This window comes from Cibotium barometz, chromosome 32 (assembly GCF_041138505.1).
Source record: "Cibotium barometz isolate CiBa-2024 chromosome 32, ASM4113850v1, whole genome shotgun sequence".
NCBI classification, from domain to species: domain Eukaryota; kingdom Viridiplantae; phylum Streptophyta; class Polypodiopsida; order Cyatheales; family Cibotiaceae; genus Cibotium; species Cibotium barometz.
The window spans coordinates 51,688,091-51,714,197 of NC_141077.1; the positions used below are offsets into that span (position 1 = coordinate 51,688,091).

The 26,107-nt window shown below is 45.8% G+C and overlaps 1 protein-coding gene across 7 annotated transcripts in view; it reads right to left on the reverse strand.

Annotated features, from left to right (window-relative positions):
• Positions 1–26,107, reverse strand: part of ATM (Serine/Threonine-kinase ATM-like protein) — a 317,444-nt gene that overhangs the window by 182,022 nt on the left and 109,315 nt on the right. For all 7 annotated transcript variants that reach the window (XR_015261774.1, XM_086772522.1, XM_086772521.1 and 4 more), the window contains exons 39-42: positions 6,992–7,172; positions 6,632–6,859; positions 3,452–3,523; positions 2,651–2,720 (exon numbers count right to left, since the gene is read on the reverse strand). Coding sequence is in view for 6 of the 7 variants with exons in the window: in XM_086772522.1 (XP_086628648.1) it covers positions 2,651–2,720; positions 3,452–3,523; positions 6,632–6,859; positions 6,992–7,172 (551 nt within the window). In the remaining variant the exon portion in view is untranslated. The remainder of the gene's footprint in view (positions 1–2,650; positions 2,721–3,451; positions 3,524–6,631; positions 6,860–6,991; positions 7,173–26,107) is intronic.

The following is a 26,107-nucleotide window of genomic DNA, read 5'->3' on the forward strand; positions in this document are numbered from 1 at the left end:
GGCGGGCGTGAGAAACAACTCGCCACACCTGGCAGACTGAAGGACATGAGAAGGAACCAAGGGAGATGGCGCCTGAGAGGCACGCTTACGAGGCCTCCTGCGACCTCAAACCCGAGGACAATCTCGAGCAAAGTGACCCTGTTGGTGACAAACCCAGCACTGATCGGGTTTACCTGCAATCTCCATACGTTGCTTCAAAGGGCCACAAGGGCCCGGAAGCAAAACATAGTCCTCAAAGAGCTCAATGTCACGGGCAAGAACCATGACCCTTGGGACAGCATCCGCCGAGGCAGTGACCACCTGGGCAGAAGATGTCGGCAAGGCGTGAAGGGGGGGCACTTGAAGAGCAAGCCTAAAGGCAGACCCGATGGCCTCTAACATAGGCCAATATGCGCGAGGAAGACCTGGGAGTCAGAGTAATCGGGAAACGGTTCCGGTTTTCCTCAACGGGGTCAAAATAGCTGGAGTAGGGAAGAAAGAATATCTTCCTCGGGCCCAATGGCAAAGGGCTGCCCTTCAAAACCTCTGAGGCTGCGTCCTCAGAATCAAAATCTAGTTGGAAGAAACCTCTTCCAAGCAACCTGACATCTCGAAAGTGTAGAGTGAGGTCGGAGGGCAGAGCCGCCAGGACCCAATCCCGGGCCTCGAGACGGGATGAGTGAGATCCAAAGATTCTGGCAATGAGGGTCGTTTTGGAGTCTTTCTCTATTTCAGCGTAGAGGACCCCGAGCTCGGCTTCGGAAAATATAATGGTTCGCCCGGCCGAGGGAGAATGATTAGCCATGATGCTAATCGAAGAAAAAGGCCGACTTGAACCCGGATGAGGAGCAATCCAAACCAAGGGGAAGAGGAAGGCGATGAGGCGGAGGAAAGGAAAGGAGGGTGGAAAAGGGAAAAGCAAAAAGGAAAGGGAGGCAAGGGGGAGATGGCTGGACACAAAGGCGAAGAGGGGCGGGGGAAGGGCAGCACAACAGGGCTGCGCAGAGGGAAGAGGCGGAGGAAGGAGGGGAGGCGAAACGATCAACAGGAGGGCAAAGAAGGGCGGGCAGGGGTTTGGGCGAACAGAGGGGAAGGAAGAGGCAAACAGAGGGGAATCGAATTCGGGCGGGCAGAGGCAAGGAGGGAAGGCGGAGGAGGATGGGGGGCGATGCAGGAAGAGATGCGGATGGGCGCAGTGAAGAAGGAAGGAAACGAAGGAGGAGGGAGGGGCGCAGTGATGGAGGAAGGAAGCGAAAGCAGAGGAACAAAGGCGGAGGAAGGATCAGAGGCGGAGGGGAGCGATTCAGGCAGTGAAGGAGGAAGGAAACGATGGAGGAAGGAGGGGCGCAGCAATAGAGGAAGGAAGCGATGGCAGAGGAACAGCGGCGGAGGGGAGCGTTTCAGGGTTCGGGGAGTTCACGGTGCCTGCTAAAGAAGACCATTTTTAGCAAAACCAGTCTATACACATGCATTTTGACATGCTTTCTTGCTTCTCCTACCTTTGGTGCAGCCCCCTGTATGTCCTTTTCAGATGCTATCTCATGGATATCCACTTGCTGAAACTTCTTTTGAGCATTTCTATCGCCGACAATCCGACCTAAACCTCACTTGTAGCTGCAAATTACAGCAGATTCACTGGTAAGAGCTATTATGAGTTCTTTAGAACCTACTCTACATCCGCGTCCTTGACCACGAAGGTCTGCTATGTCTCTGCCTGGTACACACATGCTTGCGTATGGATGCTAGTAGAGCATAGCTGCTTGTGGCAAGTCACTGGAGATTCAGGAGTTAGGTTCTTTTTCACGACAAAAGCTTTGGAATTGACTCCGGCTTCGACAAAACATCTTTGCAAACTATCGACAAAACATCTTTGCCAGGGGGGCTTGCCCTTTCCGTCCCTACCCACCTCATCTTGTTTACTAGTATTAATAGTGTTACGTGTGTGACAAGATTGTGCTCGACCCCATCTGGGGATATTTTAGGATACCTCCACCCACTTGGAGTTCTAGTGGGGTCTATTTCCTTCTTCAACCCGACGTTCTGTACTTGGATTTCTGAATTGAGGGGCGTCCAGAATTACGTGAAGCTCCTGTCATTTCCTTCTTCATTGCTTGAGCTCTTCAAGGAGCTTCTTGTTTTCTTCCTTGAGTTGCTCCAAGTCCTTTACCCATGCCCCCTTGTGAGCTTCCTCCTCCACGATGGGTTTGTTTCAATCCCTAGCCATCCCCGTGTGCAAATCACAATATTTAAACTTTACACTGAATTTTTATGGCAAGGGTGCAGACTTCCAAATTAGATTTGAACGTTGCTTACATCCAGAGCCTTCATTCCTAATGCTAATTAAATCTTGGGAAATTCATACTTAAGTTCAATTTTCGGGATCCGTGGATCCAAATTTTAGGCATACAAATCAAACCAATGAGAGTTAGAATTTTTATTTACAACCAGCTTAATGTAATATTGATCTTCAAGTATAGATATCATTAACCCTAGTTTAGGAAAAATCAAGGTCTATGCTAATATAAAAGATACAACAGAAGTTCAGGAGTTACTTCTTCATTGGTAAATTTAAAGAAAGTCTATGCAGTTTCTACTAGCACTCAAGAGCTTAAAACAACAAGAGATAAGGTCAGGGACAGAAACCAAAAGTAGGTCCTGAGGACATGCTTACTGGTTGATTCAACTCTCATGATATTTAGCATATCCTCCACGATCTTTTGGTTGACTCCTCTTGAGAACACCTGCTATTCACAAATTTAAACAGATCCATGGGTATCGTTCTGTATGAATCCAGAAAATTGCAGAATCCATTTATTCGACAAGCATTCAAAGAATTTGCAACTGCATAAGCAATACTGACATCAATTTGACAAAAAAAAAACAATTAGCATGATTCAAAATCATCACAGATAACAAAATGAATGCCTCAAGAAAAGAAACAACATATGCACTATACATATAACAATGTGAAAAGAGATGGGCTACGACTGAAAAATGGACTTCCATAACCAACAACCAACACTACTAATCAGCTTAGTAGGCTGGCAAAAGGAGCATCTACAACTGAAATGCTTGCCCTTTGTCCAATCCTACTAGGTGCCCCACACCAGGATGGCACACCGTCTTTGATAAACAGCTTCAAGAATAAATCCTCCTTAGGGATTGTGATTTCGAAGACTGTAAGTCACATCTTTGTACTTCAAGAACTCAAACAACAACAAATTGTGCAGACAATGAAAGGAGACTTTTCTAAAGCAGAAAGTCGAGCCTTACCCAATGCATACTTCCATCAATCTGCTTAAAATATATAATGTTAGAAATATCAACAACTGTCAGCAACCTTTTGAAGAGAGATGATGACTATGGGTTGTATTTCATTTAAGACTTGTTCACTCTGACAGGTTGCTTAATGCATTGTTGCCAATCTTTCCTCATTATGCTACAGGTCAACCAAACCCATAAACAGGCTTACATCTATGTATGCAGACTCTTTTGGTTCCATGTTTTTCAAGACCTTGTGACCCTTTTCTGTCGAAAGTAGCCCCTGCAAAACAGCCGAGAGAATCCGTAAGCATTGGCTGCACATAGTCTCCAATAAATGCCAAGCGCTTCTCTTCTGTACTAATTGTTTTTAAAATGGGAGGTGCATCAAATTATGTGTATCATGAAACCACTCTAAGAACACCCAAGGACAGTGTCAAACACCAAGCAAACATAAATGGTATGCATGAGCAAGAGTGTCACAATGCACTTCAACCAAAGAAAAACCTGCAGATATCGTGGAGTTGAACTCGATTAGACCTAATAAACAACCTATTACACCTTTATTAAGCATAAACAGAACAAATTTAATGCAAATCAAGCAAAAAAAAGAAATACCCTTGAACCCTTGCAAACCAACAGCAAAAAGCATTGGTGTCATAATCATCTCTGCAAGCTCCCCGTACTGATACCCCCACCCTCCCACCCCCCCCCCCCCCCCCGGCGGCCCCCGCCCGCCCCCGCTCCCCACCTGAGTGCCTCTTCCTTCCACCCCTCCTGCCCGCGTTTCATCTTGCCCCCCCTTCTCTGTTCTGCTGCACACAACCTTCTGCCTGTCATTCTCTTCCCCCTTTCCTTCCCAGCCCCTTCCTTGCCTGCCTGTCACCCCCCCTTCTCTGTGCTGCTGCGTACCTCCACCTGCTTGCCATTCCCTTCCACGTTCTCCTGGGCTCAGAGCTTCTGCCCACCCCCCCCCCCCCCCCCCCGGGGCCTTTTTTGTGCCCCCTTCCGTTTCCGCCCGCCTTCCAGCATTTTGCTCCTTTGCCTGTATTTTTCTCTCTCCCGCCTATCCTGTGGCCCTGTTTGGCCTCCCATCCTCTTTGCTGCCCTCTCCGCCATTTCCTTCTTTGCCCTCCACCTCCCTCCTCTTCACTCCCCTTTTCCTCCACCTTGCCCAAGTACAGATTACTCTTAATCAGGGTTCAAGTTGGTCTTTTTTCCTTATTAGCATCATGGCTAATCAATCCCCTCCGGCCGGGCGAACCATCCATTTTTCTCAAGGCCCCCGTCACCGAAATCGGGAAAGACTCCAAGACGACGCTCATTGGGAAAATCTTTGGCTCTCACCCCTCACGTATCCAGGCTCATGACTGGGTGCTGGCAGCATTGCCTTCCAACTTTGCGCTCCATTTGGGCTGGGTCCTACAGGTGCCCAACATCCCATCTTTTCCCAGTTGTGTCGCCAAGGTAGTCACTGCCTCGGCTGAAGCTATTCCCAGGGTTATGGTGTTGGCTCGTGACAATAAGCCCTTCAAGGATTTTGTGCTGCTTCTAGGACCTAATGGTTCCTTGAAGCAACGTATGAAGGTGTTAGGTAGACCTCACCAGTGTCGGGTCTATCACCAAATGGGCCACTTTGCACGGGATTGCACTAGGGCTAGGGGTCGTAGAAGGTAACACAAACATGCTCCCCAAGCAACAGCCTAATGCTCCGCCTCATCCAGCCTTTCACCAAGAGTGGTTGGTCGTCTCTCATGGCCGCCCTCCAGGTGGGAACACCGCGGCAGAGGATGAGGCCCTTCCCAATGTACAGAATGATGATGTATTGTGTCAAGAGTGATGAGCTTGCAGAGTCATCCTCACAGAAGGATATTGCAACAGGGCAAAATGACTATGTTAAATCCTCCATGCTTGCGATGGACAATATACAGGATGCACTTGGTGTCAATGCACAGGACATGTTGCCATTTTATAAGGCTTTGAAGGATGTACAGCGGTATATCACAATGACTTGCAGGGCACCCATGCATTATGCACGTATGAAGCGACTGTGCAGAGTCCAGGACAGAGGGTCCGAGGGAACATGCTGACATTGGACTTTGCTCGAAGGATTACCCACTTCTAAAGCATTATGAAACGCGGGTCCAGACTCTGGCCAAGCGGTTACTCAGGTCTGGAAAAAAAACCTCCTCTTTACCATGAGGATTATCTCATGGAATGTGCAAGGTCTTGGGAGGCTTCCCACGTGCAAATGTTATTGGCCATCGTGTTATCATACCTGCTAGAGTATAGTGGATTATGGTTATGCAGGAGGGACAGAAGCTGGGTATCTTGAATATCTATGCACCTAATGTATGGGGAGAGAGGTTGGCCCTTGGGGGCATCATCGCAGAACTGTTGCCCCAGGCTGATCATTGGATTGTTGGAGGAGATGTCAACATGGTTGAGCAGCCATTGGACAAAAAGGGTGGCCGTTAGGGTAGAGCACACCCCTTGGAAAGAGCCTCTTGGGAGAGATTCATACTTTCCTTTAATGGCAAGGATTGCTGTGGACAGAGGATGATTTCCAGAGGAGCCCTAATTCATTATCTTCCTCATGGCATAACCACAGAAGCAGGGAGGCATGTACGTTTGCACGGTTGGATACATTTTATGTGGATGACTGGGGCTTGGATAAAGGAGTCTCTATTGCCATCTTGCACGGTACTACCAAATCAGATCACTGCCTGGTTGTGTTGTGCATCGGGGAACCTCGGAGGCAGAAGGGCGTACCCCGTGCTCACATCCCAGAGTCTCTCTGTCAAAATGCAAAGACCTCCCTGGAGGTAAGAGAGAATCTATTGCCTTGGCCAAGAAGAAAGAGGCTCGGGACAAGGAGCGAGCTATCAGAGGCAAGTTGGCTATGCTTCAGAGGGAACACGAGAAGCATCTTGAGTCCCTTTGGATCCCACATCTCTTGTCCACTATTAGAGTTGAGTTAGAGGTGGCCATGGATAGGTGGGCTGAGTTTGCATTTCATACTAGTCATCCTTTCTTTTATGATTAATCATTGCCATCATCTTGGTGTTACTCCATACTTCTGTTAGTTTTCCTTTTCAGTATTCTCTTATGATACTAGTCATCCTTTCTTTTATGATTAATCATTGCCATCATCTTGGTGTTACTCCATACTTCTGTTAGTTTTCCTTTTCAGTATTCTCTTCTTGCTCAATACTATGGATTCGTTATTGTTGGATACTGAGGTAAAACCACAAATGCCTATGTTTACATATCTCCATGTAGTTTCCTCAAAGTACTAAATCTTCAAGAACTAAACGCATTTTCAACCAAAAACTGCTGTGCCCTTTTCAAGAAATATCACAGTACATTTTCAATGTGTGGTTTTATTTACCTTCAGAGTTTGAGCAGTAAGCTCAATAACCAGCACATGCTCATCAATAAGATAATTCTTCAGTTGAAGCAGTATCGCCCTCACCAGATCCTCAGAAACCCCAGCACTCATTTCAGTGCCAACACATTCTGTGTGTCCCCAAGAAAATGAGGATGAGGAGGTGGTGGATTCTATATCATCATGACCAGGTAAGCCAAACACAACTGCATGGGGATCCCCTATGCCCATCTGCAGAAAAAATAAAATAAAAAAGTCAAACATTATCAGAACCTGACCCACACATAAACAGAGAAATTTCTCTAGAAAAATGTTCTTTAAAAACCAAAGCTTTCAAATCAGCTGGATGGTTCAGATATTCACTTTTGCAATAAAGTCTCCAGCCAGGTCGATTAAATCACTTGAATTACACCCTAAGCATAGTCGGACTAATCTGAACAGTACCAAAGCTGCTCCCTGGCTGTCACTCCGCAGCCGCAGACAGCTGTTCGTCCCTATACCATCATCCATCCTACTCGTGAATACTGTATGCAGGTTCTGCAAACTGCACAAGTCAAATGGTTATGATAAGACTCCTCGAAAGATACTGTACTCAATTTGTTCTGAATAGACTCCTCCAAGGGTAATCTACTTTCCATCCAGGGAGGAAAAAGCAAGAAAAAATAAAAGTTTTCACGAAATGCACAGTAAGGGCACATGAATTCCGCCTAACAAGAGAGCTCCCAACCTTTACCATGTAAATAACCATGCACAATCACAAGCATTTCATAAGCCAATTTAACATGGCACAAAAAATCTTCAAAGAAACTTTTACCTAAAGGACACATCAAGCCCTATCCTTAAAGCAGCTTAACAATCAACAATTTACAGTATGATTGCCAAAACGGCACTAATGGAAGTGTGGTTCTTTAAGCTATTTTGACGTGCACACAAAAATTTATATAGAAAATAGAAAGAGAGGAAAGAGAATGACAGCGGAAGACTTGATTCTCTCAAACTGACCAACTGTATATTACAAAGCTGAAATATTTACTAGATCTACTGAAACTGAATTTCCTTACTAACTTCTATTTCAATAGAAGTTAGATCTACTGAAACTGAATTTCCTTACTAACTTCTATTTCAATAGAGCAAAAAACCCTCCTCCCAGTCCGCTGAATTGGAAACCTTAGACTGATTTGCGTTAATTGTTGTTGTTCGCGCTAAGCTACTTCTCCTCACAACTTGATCTTCCCTTTTCAGTATAGTCTCGACTCTCAGATCCTGGACCTCTCACGGCAGGAGATCAATTGGATTATCCGGTTGGATCTAGTGAGGCTTCACATGGGTTTCCTTCCCCAAAGCTTGGCACCAGATCCCACTTTTACAAGGACCACTTCCTGAATGTTTCAAGGAATGGTTTCATTGAGATCCCAATATACATACAGATACAGACATGCATATCATGATTGGCCACCAGCTTACGATATCCTCTCATCACGGCCTCAGAGTCGAGACTGCCAGAGCTGATGATACCTCACAGAATGATCGGATGCAACACAGGGAGGACAGGCGAAAGATGAGCTGCACTGCATGCTTACCTGCCCGGACTACTATGAGATACAGGGGAGATGTCATTGCCTCTTCTGAGAGAAGTTGAATCCCCTTGCACTGATGATGCAGTATGATGATCAAGGATGCCTAGGCATGTACATGTTGGAGCTTAGACATCATAGGGATGTGGAACTAAGACAGCATACCGACAGGCAGACTGGACATGATAGTCCTCGGAGGGCCATTACAGATTTTTTTAGTCTACATGCATCCACGTAGGATACCCAGAACCCGCACTAGCCCGTGCCCCAGAGGGATCCTTAGTGATCAGATCAAGCTATTTTTGCAGAATAGAGGCCCCCGACCCAGAGCATCACGACCATCTACTCCACACCACAGATACACATCCACGAGGCTCTTCGATGCCATAACATGCTTCCATCACAGAGGCCTGATCTCCTTTTGGCCATCAGATCACTATTGACTAAGGCAAGAAATACCATTAGTCGATCACGGCTAGTTTACTTCATACACAAGGTCAAACGCTAATATCAAATGTATATACATTAGTGATAGTTTTTCATTTTCTTTCAGTTACTTTTTCCATTGTTCAGTATACCCATGGTGTCAACGTATCAGTCATGCCCTCATAGACCCTTGGTGTGTCACATGTACTCTGCACTGTAATGCATGCTGACAAGATGGCTCATCATCAGTGCAACATTGTATAGCAGTAGAACTTTAAGATTTGATATTTATCGTATGCCGTGACCCCATTGAAATCCTCAGTCTAGGATATGTCAGGCACGAACTACGTAGGTCATTCCTCAGCCTTAGAGAGTCACTCAGTCAGTCAAAGTCCCTTAACCCACTTGGAGAGAATCATTCTTGCATATAGCAGTCATACAAGCCTTAGGGTTTGCATCAAATCATGTCTACATTTTGCATATCATTCATCCAATATGCATATAGACCATCTAGATCATTGCACATCACTCAAAATATTATCCAGAATTTTTTCAACATATTATAACATTTATCTGGTACTTTTAACCATATTATTATCAACATTATCTATTTTATGCAAGACATGATGTAGTCGGCCAGCTTTCACCCAGTCGACCGGCAGCATGTGCATATAAATAACAATCATTCCATTTATTCATTCATATCATAATCATTGCACTCAAGCGTTTCATCCTTCAGGCCCAAAGAGCATCTACGATTGAGTATTCAGCCCATCAAAACGCAACACCTTCAGCACTGAGCCACTACAGTACCTTGTGTTTTCAGCATTCACTCATAGCATCATTTTGCTACAACCCTTCCGATGAAGGTAAAACGCATTCATACATTCATTTTCAGCATACATTCACAACCTAGAACAGTCCTTATCAGCCCGTTACATTTGCAGCCTTCCTACATTCCATTGGAAGAGTGCATAGGCTTGAGATCGGTCATCATTGGTGCTTTTACAGCCGTGTACAGTTCAGCCCGACTCTTGGTCTTTTAAAGGTCTTGCGTTTGGCTTATGTACAGTCCAAAGTCAGTCCCTCACTCATTCTCTTCAAAGATCATAAAGCAAAGAGGAGGTCCTTCAATGGGTAATTTCGGACCCAATAAGGTGTTCAGGTGTCTCTCTCTCTCTCTCTCTCTTAAAGTTTGAGGTGATAATAGTGGATTGCTAAAGACTCGCAAAACTCGGGATAAAGAAGGCAGAGTGAGACTTGTGTGACAGGATCCTTCATTATGCATAATTCCACTGCATGTTACATTGGTATCAGATTCAACTTGTCCACACACACACCGCATCCTAGCGTGAGAGGATCCTTGGATGGTCAAACTTCGCTCCGGCACAACCACCGACTTCAGTAACATGTCTACAAGGGAGTAACATGTCTACAAGGGAGAGTACACATCAGCAGGAGGACGTCTCCCCCGAAGGAGACCTTGCTCTTCTTCCTACTACAGACACCATAGCTCTACTCCGAGCGCAAAACCAGCTTCTTATGCAGCGTCTCCAAGTCTTGGAGGCAATAGCAGCAAAACCCACCGCTCGAGTTACTCCCGACTTCATCACCGTCTTCTTTAAGATGGAACAACAAAGACGAGAGGATGAAGCGAGATGGCGGGAAGAAAAAGCACACAGAGGAGACTATGAGGAAGCCCAACGCAAGATCGACAAAGACCGGCGTCACGCTAAAGTCACCGCTCTAGAGCACCAACGAGAGCTCAATCGAGAGCACATATTACTCGAACACCAAAGGAAAAAGGAGGCAATACATTTGAGGTATCAGCACCTCTCTTCAATTTTCCCACCCATAAGTGCCACCAGCCAGAATCCCGCGACATCGACTACCGTTGTTAGGTATTTTTTAGTAATATTTTCTTGGCATATGTACACACTCATGCATGGCATTTACAAATAAAGGGTGTCCATCTCCAAGGGCTAAAGGGGGTATAAGGCCACATGTGAACGGATCTAACAAAAATATGCAATGTGTACAGTTAGTTATTGGTTTACCTTGATAAATGGGAAATGGAAGGGGTGTGAGATGAGAACCAGTTTCACAAGGCAAGTTTTAGCACTATCATATATGGACAAGGTTGTTGACAAATAATGTGAGCATGCAAGCACTATTTTTTTAAAGAAAAGAAAGGGACCCGTAAGAGGAGGTCAGCTACAGTACCGGTCCTTGGCATTTCATGAGAAACAAAGGTATGTGTGGTGCAAAGCTTCCTTGAATGAAAGAGTCACCTTGGGATTTAATACAAGGTTTGCTAAAAATAGAAGGTGGCCTTGGATTGCTTTAAAAATTCTTCAACTTGCCTCTATTTTCAAAGGAGGGCCGCGTGGAGGTGGGGTGAGCTCTCTGACATGCCTTGGAATTTTATGAATAATAAAAGGTTCTTTGGTTGAACGGGCAGCGCATGCTGGTGTATAAAAAGAGGAGGGGAGCGCAGCTGAAAAGGATAGGAGATGGTATTCGCAGCTTTAATGCTCTAAGCGCAGCCTATGTGCGTGGAGGAGCGAAGCTGTAGTGTAGGAGGTGTTAGGGAGAGCTGCGTAGCTGTAGTCTCAGAAGCTGCGCAGAGTATGTATGCAGAGAAGGTGTGTAGCTGCGCAGTTCATGTGTCAGTATGAGAAATTAGGAAGACTCGTTTCTCTAATGCTCTTAACTGTAGTCTCCAGAAGGTGTGTAGGGAAGCTGCGCAGCCCATGTGTGAGAGAAAGCTTGCGTTCTGTAGCTCTCAGAGAGAGGCGCAGCTGATGTGTACAAGGGGAGTTGTAGTAGGAAAATCTTGCCATTCTAATGCTCTAAGCGCAGCCTGGGTGTGTAGAAATGAGAAGGCGCAGCGTAGTTTCCAGTGTGTGGAGAGCTCGCCTCTTAAATGCTCAGAAACGCTGCGCAGCTGATGTGTGTTGAGATGGTACCCACAGTTCTAATGCTCTCAATGAGCTACGTGGCCCATGGGTGGGAGAGCTGCGTGGCTATAGTGTTTAAAGAGTGTGTGGGAGGGCTCAGCTCTAAGATTCTCAGAGAGCTGCACAATACATGTGCGCAGCCCATTGTGTAGAAGGGAGAAAGCATAGCGGTAGTCTCCAGTGGTAGGGAGAGCTCGCATCTTTAATGCTCTAAGCGCAGCCAAATTGTGTGAGAAGGCGCAGTCTCCAAAGTGTGAGAGCCCGTGTGTTTCTTTCCTTGTATGTGAGAAGCTGCTCTCTGTGTTTAAGAGAGAAAGGAGATAAGCTCGTTTTCCTTGAAGAGAAGTACCCTCAGAACAGCCCACGGCATTCCAGTTTGGGAGGGGAGGAGAAGCTGCAACGCCACTTGTATGAATGAAGAGAAGGTGCCACGCATAAAGGAAGCGGTTCTCTGTCACGATGACAACCCATGCAATCTCATGTGTATGAGAAAGACAGCCCTCTAGATGCTTGAGAAAATATGTATGTATGGTGGTACGTTTCTTCAACAGACAGACTGAAGACCATAAAGTGATTGTGCCTCCTAGTCACACACTGCTTGCCAGGTTGGGAGAATTGAAGTTCCTTACTGATGTTGTCTTTTCTTGGGGAACTGAAGTTGTGCAGAAAGCTCATACTTGATGGAATGTAACCGTGTTAATGACAAGTGGTTCTCTCACCATTTCTCTGTGGTGATCATTTTGCTTATGGCTGTGAGCCTATTTCATAATAAGGGTGCACACCTATATGCATATGTATCAATTGAGTAAAGGGTGGTAGATGTTGATGTGCCCATCTCCCCTTGCATGTCTTGATCAAATGTGTGTAGGCTTCCCCCAGTTGCTTGGAAAATTGAATGAGGGTAGAGACAAAGTCTCATGCTTGAGATGTTAAATGTTGTGTCAGCTCACTGAGTAGTTGACTGGTGCCCCTTTTTCTTGATGTTGGTGTGTACTCCGAACTGTGAAAAGGCATTGCTATAGAGGTGTTCCGTGTCTCTCCGCCTCCCTTCACAGTTTTTGGTGCCCCCACTGAGGAGCATTCCAAGAACCTTCAGTTTACAAGACTGAAAACAGGTGCATGTGATTAATCTCAGTGAATGACTGCTATGCCAGGACAGTTGTGTGACAGATGCCTTCTAAAATTGTGCTATATTACCTTGATTGGACAACCGACTGAAGTATGGTTTGCAGGCTGAAATTCTTGGGATTGGTGCCGTTTCACAGTTGATGTGTTGCCTAAAAGTTCTGGTAGAATTGGGTAATTAGCCAGTCGTGCCTCTTGGGAGTTGGATGGCCACTCTCAATGGATAATCACAATGGACCTCAATTTACTCCCTTCCATTTTACCCAAAGAAATCAGATAAATGTTCATGTGGACAGAAAAATTTTCTTTCAACAGCGTATGGCATATATGTTTGGGCCAGAAAGACTGAGGGAAATATTGGAGTCTCCTTTGCCGGTGGTAATTCCCATGATTAACTATGCAAATTCGTTTGATGTGCATGTGTTCATCCTCTTCTAAACCTGAAGTGTTTTGAAGTTTTCTTCTGAGAATTGAGTTAGTAGAAGGTTTTGTTTTCGCATCTGTGTCAAAAGGGTTTTTTTTTGGGTAACAATGGCTTTCCCTTATCCAGAGTTTCATGGAAAAAGTGATGAGAGTGTGGAAGAGTTCTTAGAAAACATGGAAGTTGCGTGCATAAGCAACCATATCCAGATACCCGCTCAAATGTTACGCCTTTTGCAAATCTGTTTGAAGGGTGATGCACGGAGCTGGTGTAAGGGTTATGAGGAGGAGTTGCAGAGGGCTGATCCACCTATGCCATTGACATGGGATAATGTCCGACAAGCTTTAACAGCACAGTTTGTGAAGGTGAAAGATCCAGACAAAGTTTGGCATGAAATACAAGAATTGAGACAAAGAAAAGCGGAGCCCATTGATGATTACATCAAGAAGTTTTCCATATTATGGGAGAGCTTGTGTCAAGCCTTGCAGCCCCAAGTGCCCCCACCAGATATGATGAAGAAGGACCGGTTCTTGGTTGGCCTCAAGGAAAACCTACGTTGGAGGGTAGAACTGAAGAAGCCAAGAACATACGAGGATGCATTGGAGGTGGCAAGGAACAAAGAGTGGAAGTTGAATAGACTAACTCAATTGGGAGTGAGCTCACTACCCATGGTGTCAGAAATGAAGCAAATGGATTCCATGCAAAGTGTGGTCACCTTGGAGAAGGCAGCAATGTTGGAAGATACATTAGTAATGCCTATTGGGAAGAGAACCACAGAGGATAAAGAAGGAAGAAATGAAGCAGGTCCCAGTAGGAAGAAAGGGAAGAGTCATGAGGGTGAAGATGTGAAAGCTAAAAGGAAAAGGAGAGCCCGCCGAAAATTTCACGTCTCAGATTTTCCACTAGGGGAAGGGCAGGATAGCTATGACTTGAAACAGGACCTGAGCAATAGGAAGGCAGACGTGACCTTTGGACAACTAGTGGAAATGATACCGAAGCTGAAGCGCCAATGGAAGAAACTAGTCAGTCCGCTGGGGAAGGAACCCAACAGAGGGTCAGTAAGAGTGTTGGCCATTGATGAGTCTTCAGACATTTGTCCCATAGTAGATGTTTGGCACAAGAGGAAGAATCTTGGGCAGGGATACGTGGATGGTGGTGCACAAATTTGTGTAATCACTCAAACATGTGTAGAAAAGATGGGCCTGACAGTAGAAGGAGTCTCAGGATTCCGCATACGACTGGCAAACCATCAAAAGATCAAGTGTTTAGGGGTAGTGAAGAGCTTGGAAGTCGAAGCCTATGCAGTTAAAACGGTAGTGGATTTTCATGTAATGCCAGCAGGATTAGGGGCTTATCCTATCATCCTTGGAAGACCATGGCTACGCGCAGTGCGGGCCGTTCAAGATTGGAGACACGGAACAATCAGCCTATATGGGGAGACAGGGGGCAAAAGATTATTTGACATGAGTAGCAGGAAGCCACTAGATGAAGATTATGAAGAAGGGGAGAGTTCAAGTAGTGAAGAGTCTTCCACTGTGTCAGATGGGGACAGTGGCACCACCACTAGTAGTGAGGGAGAGGTAAATGTGGCATTTCTGATGATGGACAGGGTCTTTGAACAGACCAGCATAGTCGCATCCATGAAGGGAATTGAAGATGAGTCTAAGGGCCCATATGAGGTGATTGAAGAGCTAATGCAACCCCAGGTGAAGCCACACGAGAAACACGAATTGATGGCCAAGATGATTAGCACAGATCTCTCAGTCATGGAGAAGGAGAAGTATTTAAAGATGTTGTCAACATATCCAGATTTATTCATCACATCGTATGAAGAAGTTCGGGGCTTCAAAGGGGAAGATTTGCACATAGAGCTAAAGGAAGGAGCCAAGCCAGTACGTCAAAGATTAAGGAGAATGGGTCCAGAACAGATGAAGGCTTTGCGAGAAGAGGTGGACAAACTACTAATCCTGGTTTTATATGCCCTGTGGAGACAACAGAGTGGGTGAACCCAGTCGTGGTCACTCCAAAAAAGGACGGAAAATGGAGGGTTTGTGTGGATTTCAAACCTTTGAATGCAGCCACAAAGAAGGATCCATACCCACTACCTTTCATTGATCAAATCCTAGATTCAGTGGCGGGTCATGAAAGATACAGTGTGTGTGATGGGTTTTCAGGCTATTTCCAGTTGAAGATTGCTCCAGAGGATCAGAAGAAAACTACTTTCATTACGCCATGGGGCTGCTTTTGCTATACAGTACTACCATTTGGGCTAACAAATGGTCCAGCTCACTATCAAAAGAGAGCAAATTGGGCGCTTCTGCCATTCATTGGAAAATGTGTACAGGATTTCATTGATGATTTTTGTGTCTACAGCACACGCATGGATCACTGTGAGAAGCTGGAGATGGTGCTGGAACGATATAATGATTGTGGTGGCCAACTCAATCCCAAGAAGTGTTTCTTTGCAAAACCAAGGGTAAAATTGTTGGGTCATATGGTGTCAGAAAATGGCATTGAGGCTGATCCAGACAAGGTCAAGGCAATCATGCTTCTTCCTTCTCCAGAGACTACAAAACAGTTGGCAACATTCATTCAGAAGGTAAAGTACATGTCAAGATTCATTTCATTATCCTCACAGCTTTTATATCCATTACAACAGGTGGCAAAGCACGATCCTTTGCAATGGGATGACAAGTGTGAAGAGGAGTTTCGGAGAGTCAAAGAAGTCTTAGGGGAGACGACAGCGGTGCAGGCTCCAGATTGGGAACAGATTTTTTATGTGAATCCTTCAGTAGGAGAGGATGCTATTGGTGCCATGTTGCTGCAAAAAGGGAAGGGGAGCCAATATATGCACCCCGTCTATTGTGCTAGTAGGGTAAAGTCAGTAGCAGAGAGGGGACTGTCAGAAATAGAGTTGGTGATGGTAAGTGTGGTGTTTGCTTGCCGACGGTTTCGCCAATATCTTTTGACAAAGCCATTTGTATTCCTAACTAGTTACACATTCTTGCCTCAGCTCATCAATGGTGTAAACATGTCTAAGGCAGTGAAAAAGTGGGTGATTGAATTACAGGAGTTCGAGTTCTCTTTCTTGGTGGAAGAAAGCAACAGAGCTACTTTGGCAGACTTGTTAACTTATAAGGAAAACCCTTTGCTTGTCAAAGAGGAAAGTGTTAGAAAGGTAGAAAATGTGGCAGAAGTAAGCAATGCTCATGTTTTGTTCTTTGATGGTTCATACAGGAAGAGCCATGATGCAGCTTCTGGTGGTATAGCTCTTTATGACCAGCAAGGTAAGCTGATTTGTAAAAAGGGATTCAAAGTTGATGCTCATACTAACAATGAAGCAGAGTATTCTACATTGGAAGCAGGGCTAAACATTTGCATTAAGCATGGTGTAAAGAGACTATGCATAAGAGGTGATTCTCTACTGGTGGTAAAGCAAATACTAGGAGTATGGAAAAAAACCCTGCATTGAGGAACAAGTGTTTCAAGATCAAGAGCTTGTTGAAGGAGTTTGAAGCATGGGGCATTCGGCATGTGGAGCGTTCTCTTAATACAGAAGCACATGAAGCAGCACAGAGAATGATTGGCGAGCTATATGTGTTAAAAGCAGATCTGCCACTTTATCGGGGTCGTGAAAGTCTGACACTGGAAGAAGAGTTTCTGTTGACAGGAGTCATTCCCAAGGACATTGAGAAGGCAAAGAAATATGGGTTTGTACGCAGAGCTTGCAAATATAAGCTCATTCGTGACACCTTATACATGCAAGGGGCTGACTTGGTGTTAAGGCGAGTACCATGGAAGGAAGAGCTGTATAGAGTGCTTGAGGAGAATCATGAAGGAGCATGCGGTGGCCACTTTGCATTTAAAATCACATTGCACAAAATCTTACAGGAGGGTTACATATGGCCAAGTATACAAAAAGATGTGCATCACTGGTGTAGCTCATGCAAAAGGTGCCAGGCATTTGGGAAACGAATTTTAAAACCAGAGATGCACAAGACAATCTTGGCCTTTGACATTTTTGAGAAGTGGGGAATTGATGCAGTAGGACCCTTACCCATTACCAGCAGGGGGAAGAGTTATATTTTGACAGCTGTGGATTATCTTTCCAGGTGGGCAGAAGCTAGAGCAGTGAAGCAAATTACTGCAAGAGATGTTGCAAAGTTTGTTTATGAAGACATCTGCTGTAAATTTGGGGTACCCTTGGAGCTTCTTTCTGATCAAGGGCCTGGTTTTAGAGCTGACTTGCTAGAATACTTGTGTGCCAAAATGCGGATTAAGCATAATTTTACTACTCCTTATTACCCGCAGTGCAACGGTTTGAATGAAAGATTCAATGGTGAACTTGTACACATTCTTGCAAAGGTGACAGAACATCAGAGCAAGAATTGGGATCTGGAGCTGTTCAGTGCTTTATGGGCTTATTGTACATCGGTGAAGACAAGCACAGGTTTTACACCTTTTCACTTAGTGTATGGCAAAGAAGCTTTGTTACCTGTGGAAGTTGAGTTGCCTGCAGTTAAAATGTTAGAAAAGCTGCTAGGGCCATCTAGCAACACATTTAAAGAGAGACTCTTACAGTTACAAGAGGTTCAGCTGGACAGGATGAGTGCCTTGGAACATTATGAGAAGATGCAAAATAGGGCATTGACAAAGATAAATGAGAAGATTAAGAAGAAGGGTATCGAGGAAGGTGATTTGGTGCTACGCTATAATAGTAAGCTGGATAAAACCTTTCAAAAGAAGTTCCAAGTGAAATGGGAGGGGCCCTTCAGAGTAATGAATTGCTTTGCTAATGGCACGTATCAATTGGCTGACCTTGATGGGACCCCACATGTATCAAGGGTGAATGGTTTACCTCTCAAGTTATATCATGCAAGACTGATGATGGTAGACAAGGATGAAAGAATTGAAGAAGTAAAAAACAGTGTCTTTGAGAACATGGAAATATCAGATACATTGAGTCTCACGACACTGTTTTCTGCTGACCATGAATGATCTAGCAGGCTAGAGGATGGGCAAACTATGTTAGGTATTTTTTAGTAATATTTTCTTGGCATATGTACACACTCATGCATGGCATTTACAAATAAAGGGTGTCCATCTCCAAGGGCTAAAGGGGGTATAAGGCCACATGTGAACGGATCTAACAAAAATATGCAATGTGTACAGTTAGTTATTGGTTTACCTTGATAAATGGGAAATGGAAGGGGTGTGAGATGAGAACCAGTTTCACAAGGCAAGTTTTAGCACTATCATATATGGACAAGGTTGTTGACAAATAATGTGAGCATGCAAGCACTATTTTTTTAAAGAAAAGAAAGGGACCCGTAAGAGGAGGTCAGCTACAGTACCGGTCCTTGGCATTTCATGAGAAACAAAGGTATGTGTGGTGCAAAGTCTTCCTTGAATGAAAGAGTCACCTTGGGATTTAATACAAGGTTTGCTAAAAATAGAAGGTGGCCTTGGATTGCTTTAAAAATTCTTCAACTTGCCTCTATTTTCAAAGGAGGGCCGCGTGGAGGTGGGGTGAGCTCTCTGACATGCCTTGGAATTTTATGAATAATAAAAGGTTCTTTGGTTGAACGGGCAGCGCATGCTGGTGTATAAGAAGAGGAGGGGAGCGCAGCTGAAAAGGATAGGAGATGGTATTCGCAGCTTTAATGCTCTAAGCGCAGCCTATGTGCGTGGAGGAGCGAAGCTGTAGTGTAGGAGGTGTTAGGGAGAGCTGCGTAGCTGTAGTCTCAGAAGCTGCGCAGAGTATGTATGCAGAGAAGGTGTGTAGCTGCGCAGTTCATGTGTCAGTATGAGAAATTAGGAAGACTCGTTTCTCTAATGCTCTTAACTGTAGTCTCCAGAAGGTGTGTAGGGAAGCTGCGCAGCCCATGTGTGAGAGAAAGCTTGCGTTCTGTAGCTCTCAGAGAGAGGCGCAGCTGATGTGTACAAGGGGAGTTGTAGTAGGAAAATCTTGCCATTCTAATGCTCTAAGCGCAGCCCAGGTGTGTAGAAATGAGAAGGCGCAACGTAGTTTCCAGTGTGTGGAGAGCTCGCCTCTTAAATGCTCAGAAACGCTGCGCAGCTGATGTGTGTTGAGATGGTACCCGCAGTTCTAATGCTCTCAATGAGCTACGTGGCCCATGGGTGGGAGAGCTGCGTGGCTATAGTGTTTAAAGAGTGTGTGGGAGGGCTCAGCTCTAAGATTCTCAGAGAGCTGCACAATACATGTGCGCAGCCCATTGTGTAGAAGGGAGAAAGCATAGCGGTAGTCTCCAGTGGTAGGGAGAGCTCGCATCTTTAATGCTCTAAGCGCAGCCAAATTGTGTGAGAAGGCGCAGTCTCCAAAGTGTGAGAGCCCATGTGTTTCTTTCCTTGTATGTGAGAAGCTGCTCTCTGTGTTTAAGAGAGAAAGGAGATAAGCTCGTTTTCCTTGAAGAGAAGTACCCTCAGAACAGCCCACGGCATTCCAGTTTGGGAGGGGAGGAGAAGCTGCAACGCCACTTGTATGAATGAAGAGAAGGTGCCACGCATAAAGGAAGCGGTTCTCTGTCACGATGACAACCCATGCAATCTCATGTGTATGAGAAAGACAGCCCTCTGGTTTGCTTGAGAAAATATGTATGTATGGTGGTACGTTTCTTCAACAGACAGACTGAAGACCATAAAGTGATTGTGCCTCCTAGTCACACACTGCTTGCCAGGTTGGGAGAATTGAAGTTCCTTACTGATGTTGTCTTTTCTTGGGGAACTGAAGTTGTGCAGAAAGCTCATACTTGATGGAATGTAACCGTGTTAATGACAAGTGGTTCTCTCACCATTTCTCTGTGGTGATCATTTTGCTTATGGCTGTGAGCCTATTTCATAATAAGGGTGCACACCTATATGCATATGTATCAATTGAGTAAAGGGTGGTAGATGTTGATGTGCCCATCTCCCCTTGCATGTCTTGATCAAATGTGTGTAGGCTTCCCCCAGTTGCTTGGAAAATTGAATGAGGGTAGAGACAAAGTCTCATGCTTGAGATGTTAAATGTTGTGTCAGCTCACTGAGTAGTTGACTGGTGCCCCTTTTTCTTGATGTTGGTGTGTACTCCGAACTGTGGAAAGGCATTGCTATAGAGGTGTTCCGTGTCTCTCCGCCTCCCTTCACACCGTCATCTAAGGCCAGCATCCAGACCATGCAGGATTCCACCATTCTTGAAATCTATAACCAATTGGCCTTTGATGCTCTCAAGTCATACTGTCATGACCAGCAGTCCAAATGGGAACATTATCTTCCATTGGTCCACAATATGATGTAGCCTTTGGTCGCCATTTCTCCTCTCTTTTAACGAGAATGGTGTCTCCATCTCTTGAGATTGACAAAACAACATAAGCATTTTCCGAAGTCATTGAGTCAGTTAAAGACCGCTTGACCAAAGCCCAAGAAGCTTATAGCAGACAGGCAAATAAGTCTTGATGAGATGTCCACTTCAAGGAAGGGGATTGGGTCTATTTGTACATCATGAAACTGAGATTAAAACAAGCGGGCAAACGTTGTCCCAAGCTTTCTTTCCGTAGTTTTCCTATAGTTAAAAAGATAAGTGATATCTCCATGAAGTTGAAGTTGCCTAGCAGTTGAACAATGCATGATGTTTTCCATGTTTCTTGGCTAAAATCATATGTTGGACCAGAAGTGTTTGATGTTTCAGATGAACAGTACCCAGACGTGGTAGACGAATCAGAAGTCATTGAGCCTGAGCAAATCCTTCTTCATCATTGGAAGCATGGTTCCGGTCGAAGACAACATTAGTTCTCCACGAAGTTCCGAGATCGAGGTACCTACAAAGCCGTTTAGCTAGAGGAGAAGTTCTTTCAAGAGTACCCCCAATTGTTGTGGCGGACTACTTGGAAGCCATGAACCTGTCGCCAAGCTAAGCAGGAGGGAATGTCACATGCACTGTGCACTGAAGTGCATGGTGACAAGATGGCTCATCATCTGTGCTGGATTGTACAGCAGTAGAACCGTTTAGGATTTGATATTTGTCATATGCCGTGACCCCATTGTAATCCGCAGTCCGTGATATGTCAGGCAAGAGCTACGTAGGTCATTCCTCAACCTTAGAGAGTCAGTCAGTCAGTCAAAGTCCCTTAACCCACCTGAGAGAATCATTCATGCATATAGACGTCACACAAGCCTTAGGGTTTGCATCAGATCATGTCTGCATTTTGCATATCATTCATCCACTATGTCAAAGGTCTTGTGTTTGGCTTATCTACAGTCCAAAGTCAGTCCCTCACTCGTTCTCTTCAAAGATAATAAAGCAAATACTCCTAGCAATAGGAGGGGACCCTTCAGTGGGTAATTTGGATCCAATAAGGTGTACAGATCTATCTCTCTCTCTCTCTCTCTTTGAAGGGGGCCTCCTCTTCGAACCTGCGCCTCCTCCGTCCCTCTCTTCGAACCTGCGCCTCCTCTGTCCTGCGCCTCCTCTTCGAACATGTGCCTCCTCCGTCCCTCCCTCCCTCCCTCTCTCTTCGAACCTGCGCCTCCTCTCTCCTGCGAACCTACGCCTGTACCTGCCTCCCCAATTGCATCTGGCCACCTATGGGAGCCACCAGCTGAGGACCAAAATTAGCACCACAACGGGGACCCCTTTTGTCCAACAACATGGACGAAGAGGAGATGGCCGCCAAACTCGGAGGAGCCGCCGATGTCGCATTTCACACACTGGTAAAATCCCCTTCTGTTAAGAAATTTTATGTGAGAAACAGTAGGGAATGGACACTCTCCCCGGGGTCAAAGCGACTGGTGAAGACATCCAAGAGAATCGATGAAGCAATGTATAATGAGATACACAGATTGGTTAGGACACAGATACACCTCCTGCGTGAGGAAGTTAAGCAAGAAACACATGCCTGTTTGGCTGAAACGTATGCAGACATGTATGCAAAGATGAAGGGCGAGATGCAAGCCCAAGTACGGGCGCAGCTGCAGGTTGTACAAACTCTCATGCAGGCTGAAATTAGAAAAGAATTGCAAGATGAAATGCATGCAATGATTGTAGAGAAAGACAGTATGATCTTGGAATTAAGGGCAGAGCTGAATGCATGCAAGGCAAAGTTAGACCATCAAAATGAGGGACAAGGCATGGTTGCAGCACCTCAAATGCACGACGAAATAAAAGAACAAAAAATACAGGTGGAGAAGGAGATAAAAACCTTCGCCGAGGTTGCACAGCGCACCAAGGCAGAGGTGGAAGATAATGCTAAGTGGATTGATGTGGTAAAAAAGCACAAGGGAATGCCTGACAATAAAGTGGAGGTGATGAATGCAACCCTCGAAGAAGAGGCTAAACGGTGAGCCAGAGCCCTACATGTACGGGTTACAAGGTGGGGGGAGAAAGGTACTCCTCAAGAAGATGCTAAGACACTGAGTACAAAGATAGGAGCCATAGAGATTCCTATAGCAAAGGCCTCGAAAGTGGGAAAGAATGCCACCAGAGCACGAGCATTGATATGGAAATTTGCAGATATGGATACGAAGAAGGCCTTTCTCGCTAAGAGGGCCGCGCTTAAGGGAGAGAAAATTTATCTAGATGAGGATCTTACGCCGGCCCAGGTAGCACACTGGAAGAAAAACACGCCTCGAGTGTTCGAAGCACGTAAGGAGGGGAAGTGGGCTGTATACAGAGATGGGCAAGTACTCATCCGGGAGCACCGGTCATCCTGACGGGGCGCGGCCTATGGGACCTTGAAGTTATCGGTGTGGAACTGCAATGGAGCCCAACGGGTAAATGCAGGGTACTTCGAGGACACTTTCAAAGGCCGCGATATTGCCATGTATACAGAGACACACCAATGTGCAGGAAGTAAATTACCGGAGGTTCCTGGGTATAGATGGGAATCAGTATGTCGACCCCAACCACACAGCAAGGGGGACTAGAGGAAGTGGGGGGTAGCAGTATTGTTAAGGGAGGACTTACGGGAGGCAGTACATGTGATGCATAGAGGTACAGATGCACGCTACATGTGCATCAAAGTGAGCACAAATAGACCTCGAGACATTTACATTGCAGTATGATACTTCCCACCGGCACATTCCAGATACGCTACGCCGGGAGAATCACCATATATGCCACTGTACGAGGACATCATGAGATTTGCAAGCTTGGGAGATGTACTACTAACGGGGGACTTTAATGCACGTACAAGCCAGGAACAATCAGCTCTCTATGCTATGGATGAGCCCATGTACCGCGAGCTAGTAGCGGATGAGATAGGGATGCAGAGATCTGCCCAAGACACAGGAGAGGTGACAGAATATGGGAGACACTGCCTAGCTTTGGGGAGTGCACATTGGCTAGGTATCTATAATGGCCTATCCCATTGGCCAAGTTCAGATGCTCTCACATGCTAGAACAAAAAGGGAGGAGCTAGTACAGTGGATTACCTGATGGGCTCACCTACCTTGATACATGATATACACGATCTCTCCATTTCGGGCAGACCCATTGGGATAGCGGCAGACCCATTGGGATGGCATATTTGACATTTTCTGTGACTTGTGGATATGTTAGTGGCACACCACCCTCTAGTCATACCAGATACCCAAGATATCACTTTACTCAGGAGACCTCTAGGGTATTTGGCAGTGCAGTATATGATGGTCTGTTAGCTCTTGACCCGAGCAGTCCACTTGATGATCTTACGAAAGAGTTAGCAGATGTATTACATGGTTCAGCAGCATATGCTTTCCCGTATACCCCCCCTCTTTCTACCCCTCCTCGCCATACGGCCCCACAAAATGGTTGGTACGATGATGAATCTCGCAAGACTCGTGACCACCTGCAGCGGGAGATCACCCTTGGCATCCACACACATAGACAGGCTAGAACACTCTTCAAATGCCTTGTGCGGAAGAAGAAGCGGGATTACCTGGACAAGCTTGAGATGGAGCTAAAACTACTATTTTTGGGGCAGGACAGCAAGAGGGCGTCAAAGATGTTCCATGAGCGACAACCACCCACACCTATCATAGCACCTGAGGCATGGCATGAATATGTAAGAACTTTATATGAAGTACCAAGGTAGCCCCCCATCCCTCATCCGTCAACGACTCACCCGGATCATAGTACTTTTGTCACCATTCGGATGGTTTTGGATGCTATTGACAAACTACGTAATGGAAGAGCCCAAGACCAGGATGGTCTGGTAGCAGAACATTTTTCACATGCCAGAGATGTATTGGCACCACTGCTAGTACACATGTTTAACAAGGCCATTTGCAAAGGCTTCCCATCCAGTTGGTCGGCACATACTATTGTACCTCTATTTAAGAGTGGTGACCCCATGATACCAGGGAACTACAGGACCATCATGATTGGCCATTGCTTGGCCAAGATATTCGGATCTATTTTGGATTGAGAGCTGAGTAGATGGGCTAAGACACATGGACTCAGAGCACCTGGGCAGGCAGGTTTCAGACGAGGTTTCACGACTTTGGATCACATTATTTACCCTCAGGGCTCTCATTGAGGAGGGACGAGCATGGGGGAAGAGGATATATTGCTGCTTTGTGGACTTCCGCAAAGCCTTTGACACGGCGCCACGTGCCAGACTCATGAGTAGCTTGCATGACATTGGTGTTCCTGAGGAGATGCAGTGGGGCATTTATGCATTATATGAGGCGGTGATAGGCAGAGTACGGACTCCCAGAGGCATGTCAGATATAGTGACTAGCACCATTGGGGTGAAGCAGGGATGCCCACTGTCACCCACCCTTTTTGGACTTTACATTGATGAGATATCGGAGGACATTGACAGGATGGGGGGGCAGGGGGCCAGTCTGGCAGGGGTTTGGATACCCATACTACTATACGCCGATGACATTGTACTTATTGCAGACTCCCCTAAGGGTTTGCAACAGCATTTGGATGCTTTGCAGTCGTTTTGTGCAGATAGGGACCTCACAGTCAACCTTGGGAAGACTAAGATTATGGTCTTCAATACCGCACAGGTCTAGGTGACCAAATCCGACCATCACTTCACTTTTAGAGGTGAATCAATGGAGTACACTAGATCATATGTGTACCTAGGAGTCACATTCAGCGGACCACAGTTCTCTATGAGGCAGGCAGCAAAGGCTAGATTGGCACGTGGATATACAGCCCTAGGGGCACTAGAGAGACAATGTGCCTACATTCAGTTTCAGAAGCCGCGCACCAAACCCTAGTTGTTTGCCACATTGGTCACACCTACACTCTTATATGGCTCACCCATATGGGGACCTAGCCTCTACCACACGAGGAAGGAGCCACTTGTCGACCAGGTCATGCACCAGAGAGATTTCTATGATGGATGGCAGGTACTAGAGAAACCACTGGTCACTATGATCGCACGCATGATTCAGAGCAAACCATCCGTACCTCATGAGATTGTCAAAGCAAAGATAGGAGCCGCACCAGTGGTTACCGAAGCCCTATTCCAATCAGTGAAACTTTTGCAGAGGATATGGGAGATCCCCAGACAGAGATACCCACACCTAGCACTTATCTCTTCCAGGCAGTTAGCAGCAAACGGCGATACACAATGTTGGTACACCCAGATGTGTACATCGCTAAGATTACATGGCATGACGATTGATGCACTCCCTCCATTTGATTACAGCCTGGACTGCCCCTTCTTGGACCTTAGTTGCTCTGAGCAGAATAGGGTGATCAGGATGGACATCGTGAGGCTAGATGTAGAAAGGACATGGTCCAGCCCCCCCCTACCACTAGGCACGAAGATGGCCTACTATCAGGACCATTTTCTACATCTCTCCCCAGATGGCTTTGCGACACAGTCTACATACATGGACACCCATCTCTCACATGGCATTCGCAGTGCCATTGGATAGATCCGCAATTCATCACATCAGCTGAGGGTAGAGTCTGGCAGATACGAGGGGAAGACCGCATTTGTCAACTATGTCACTAGAAAGTGGAGTCAGAGGA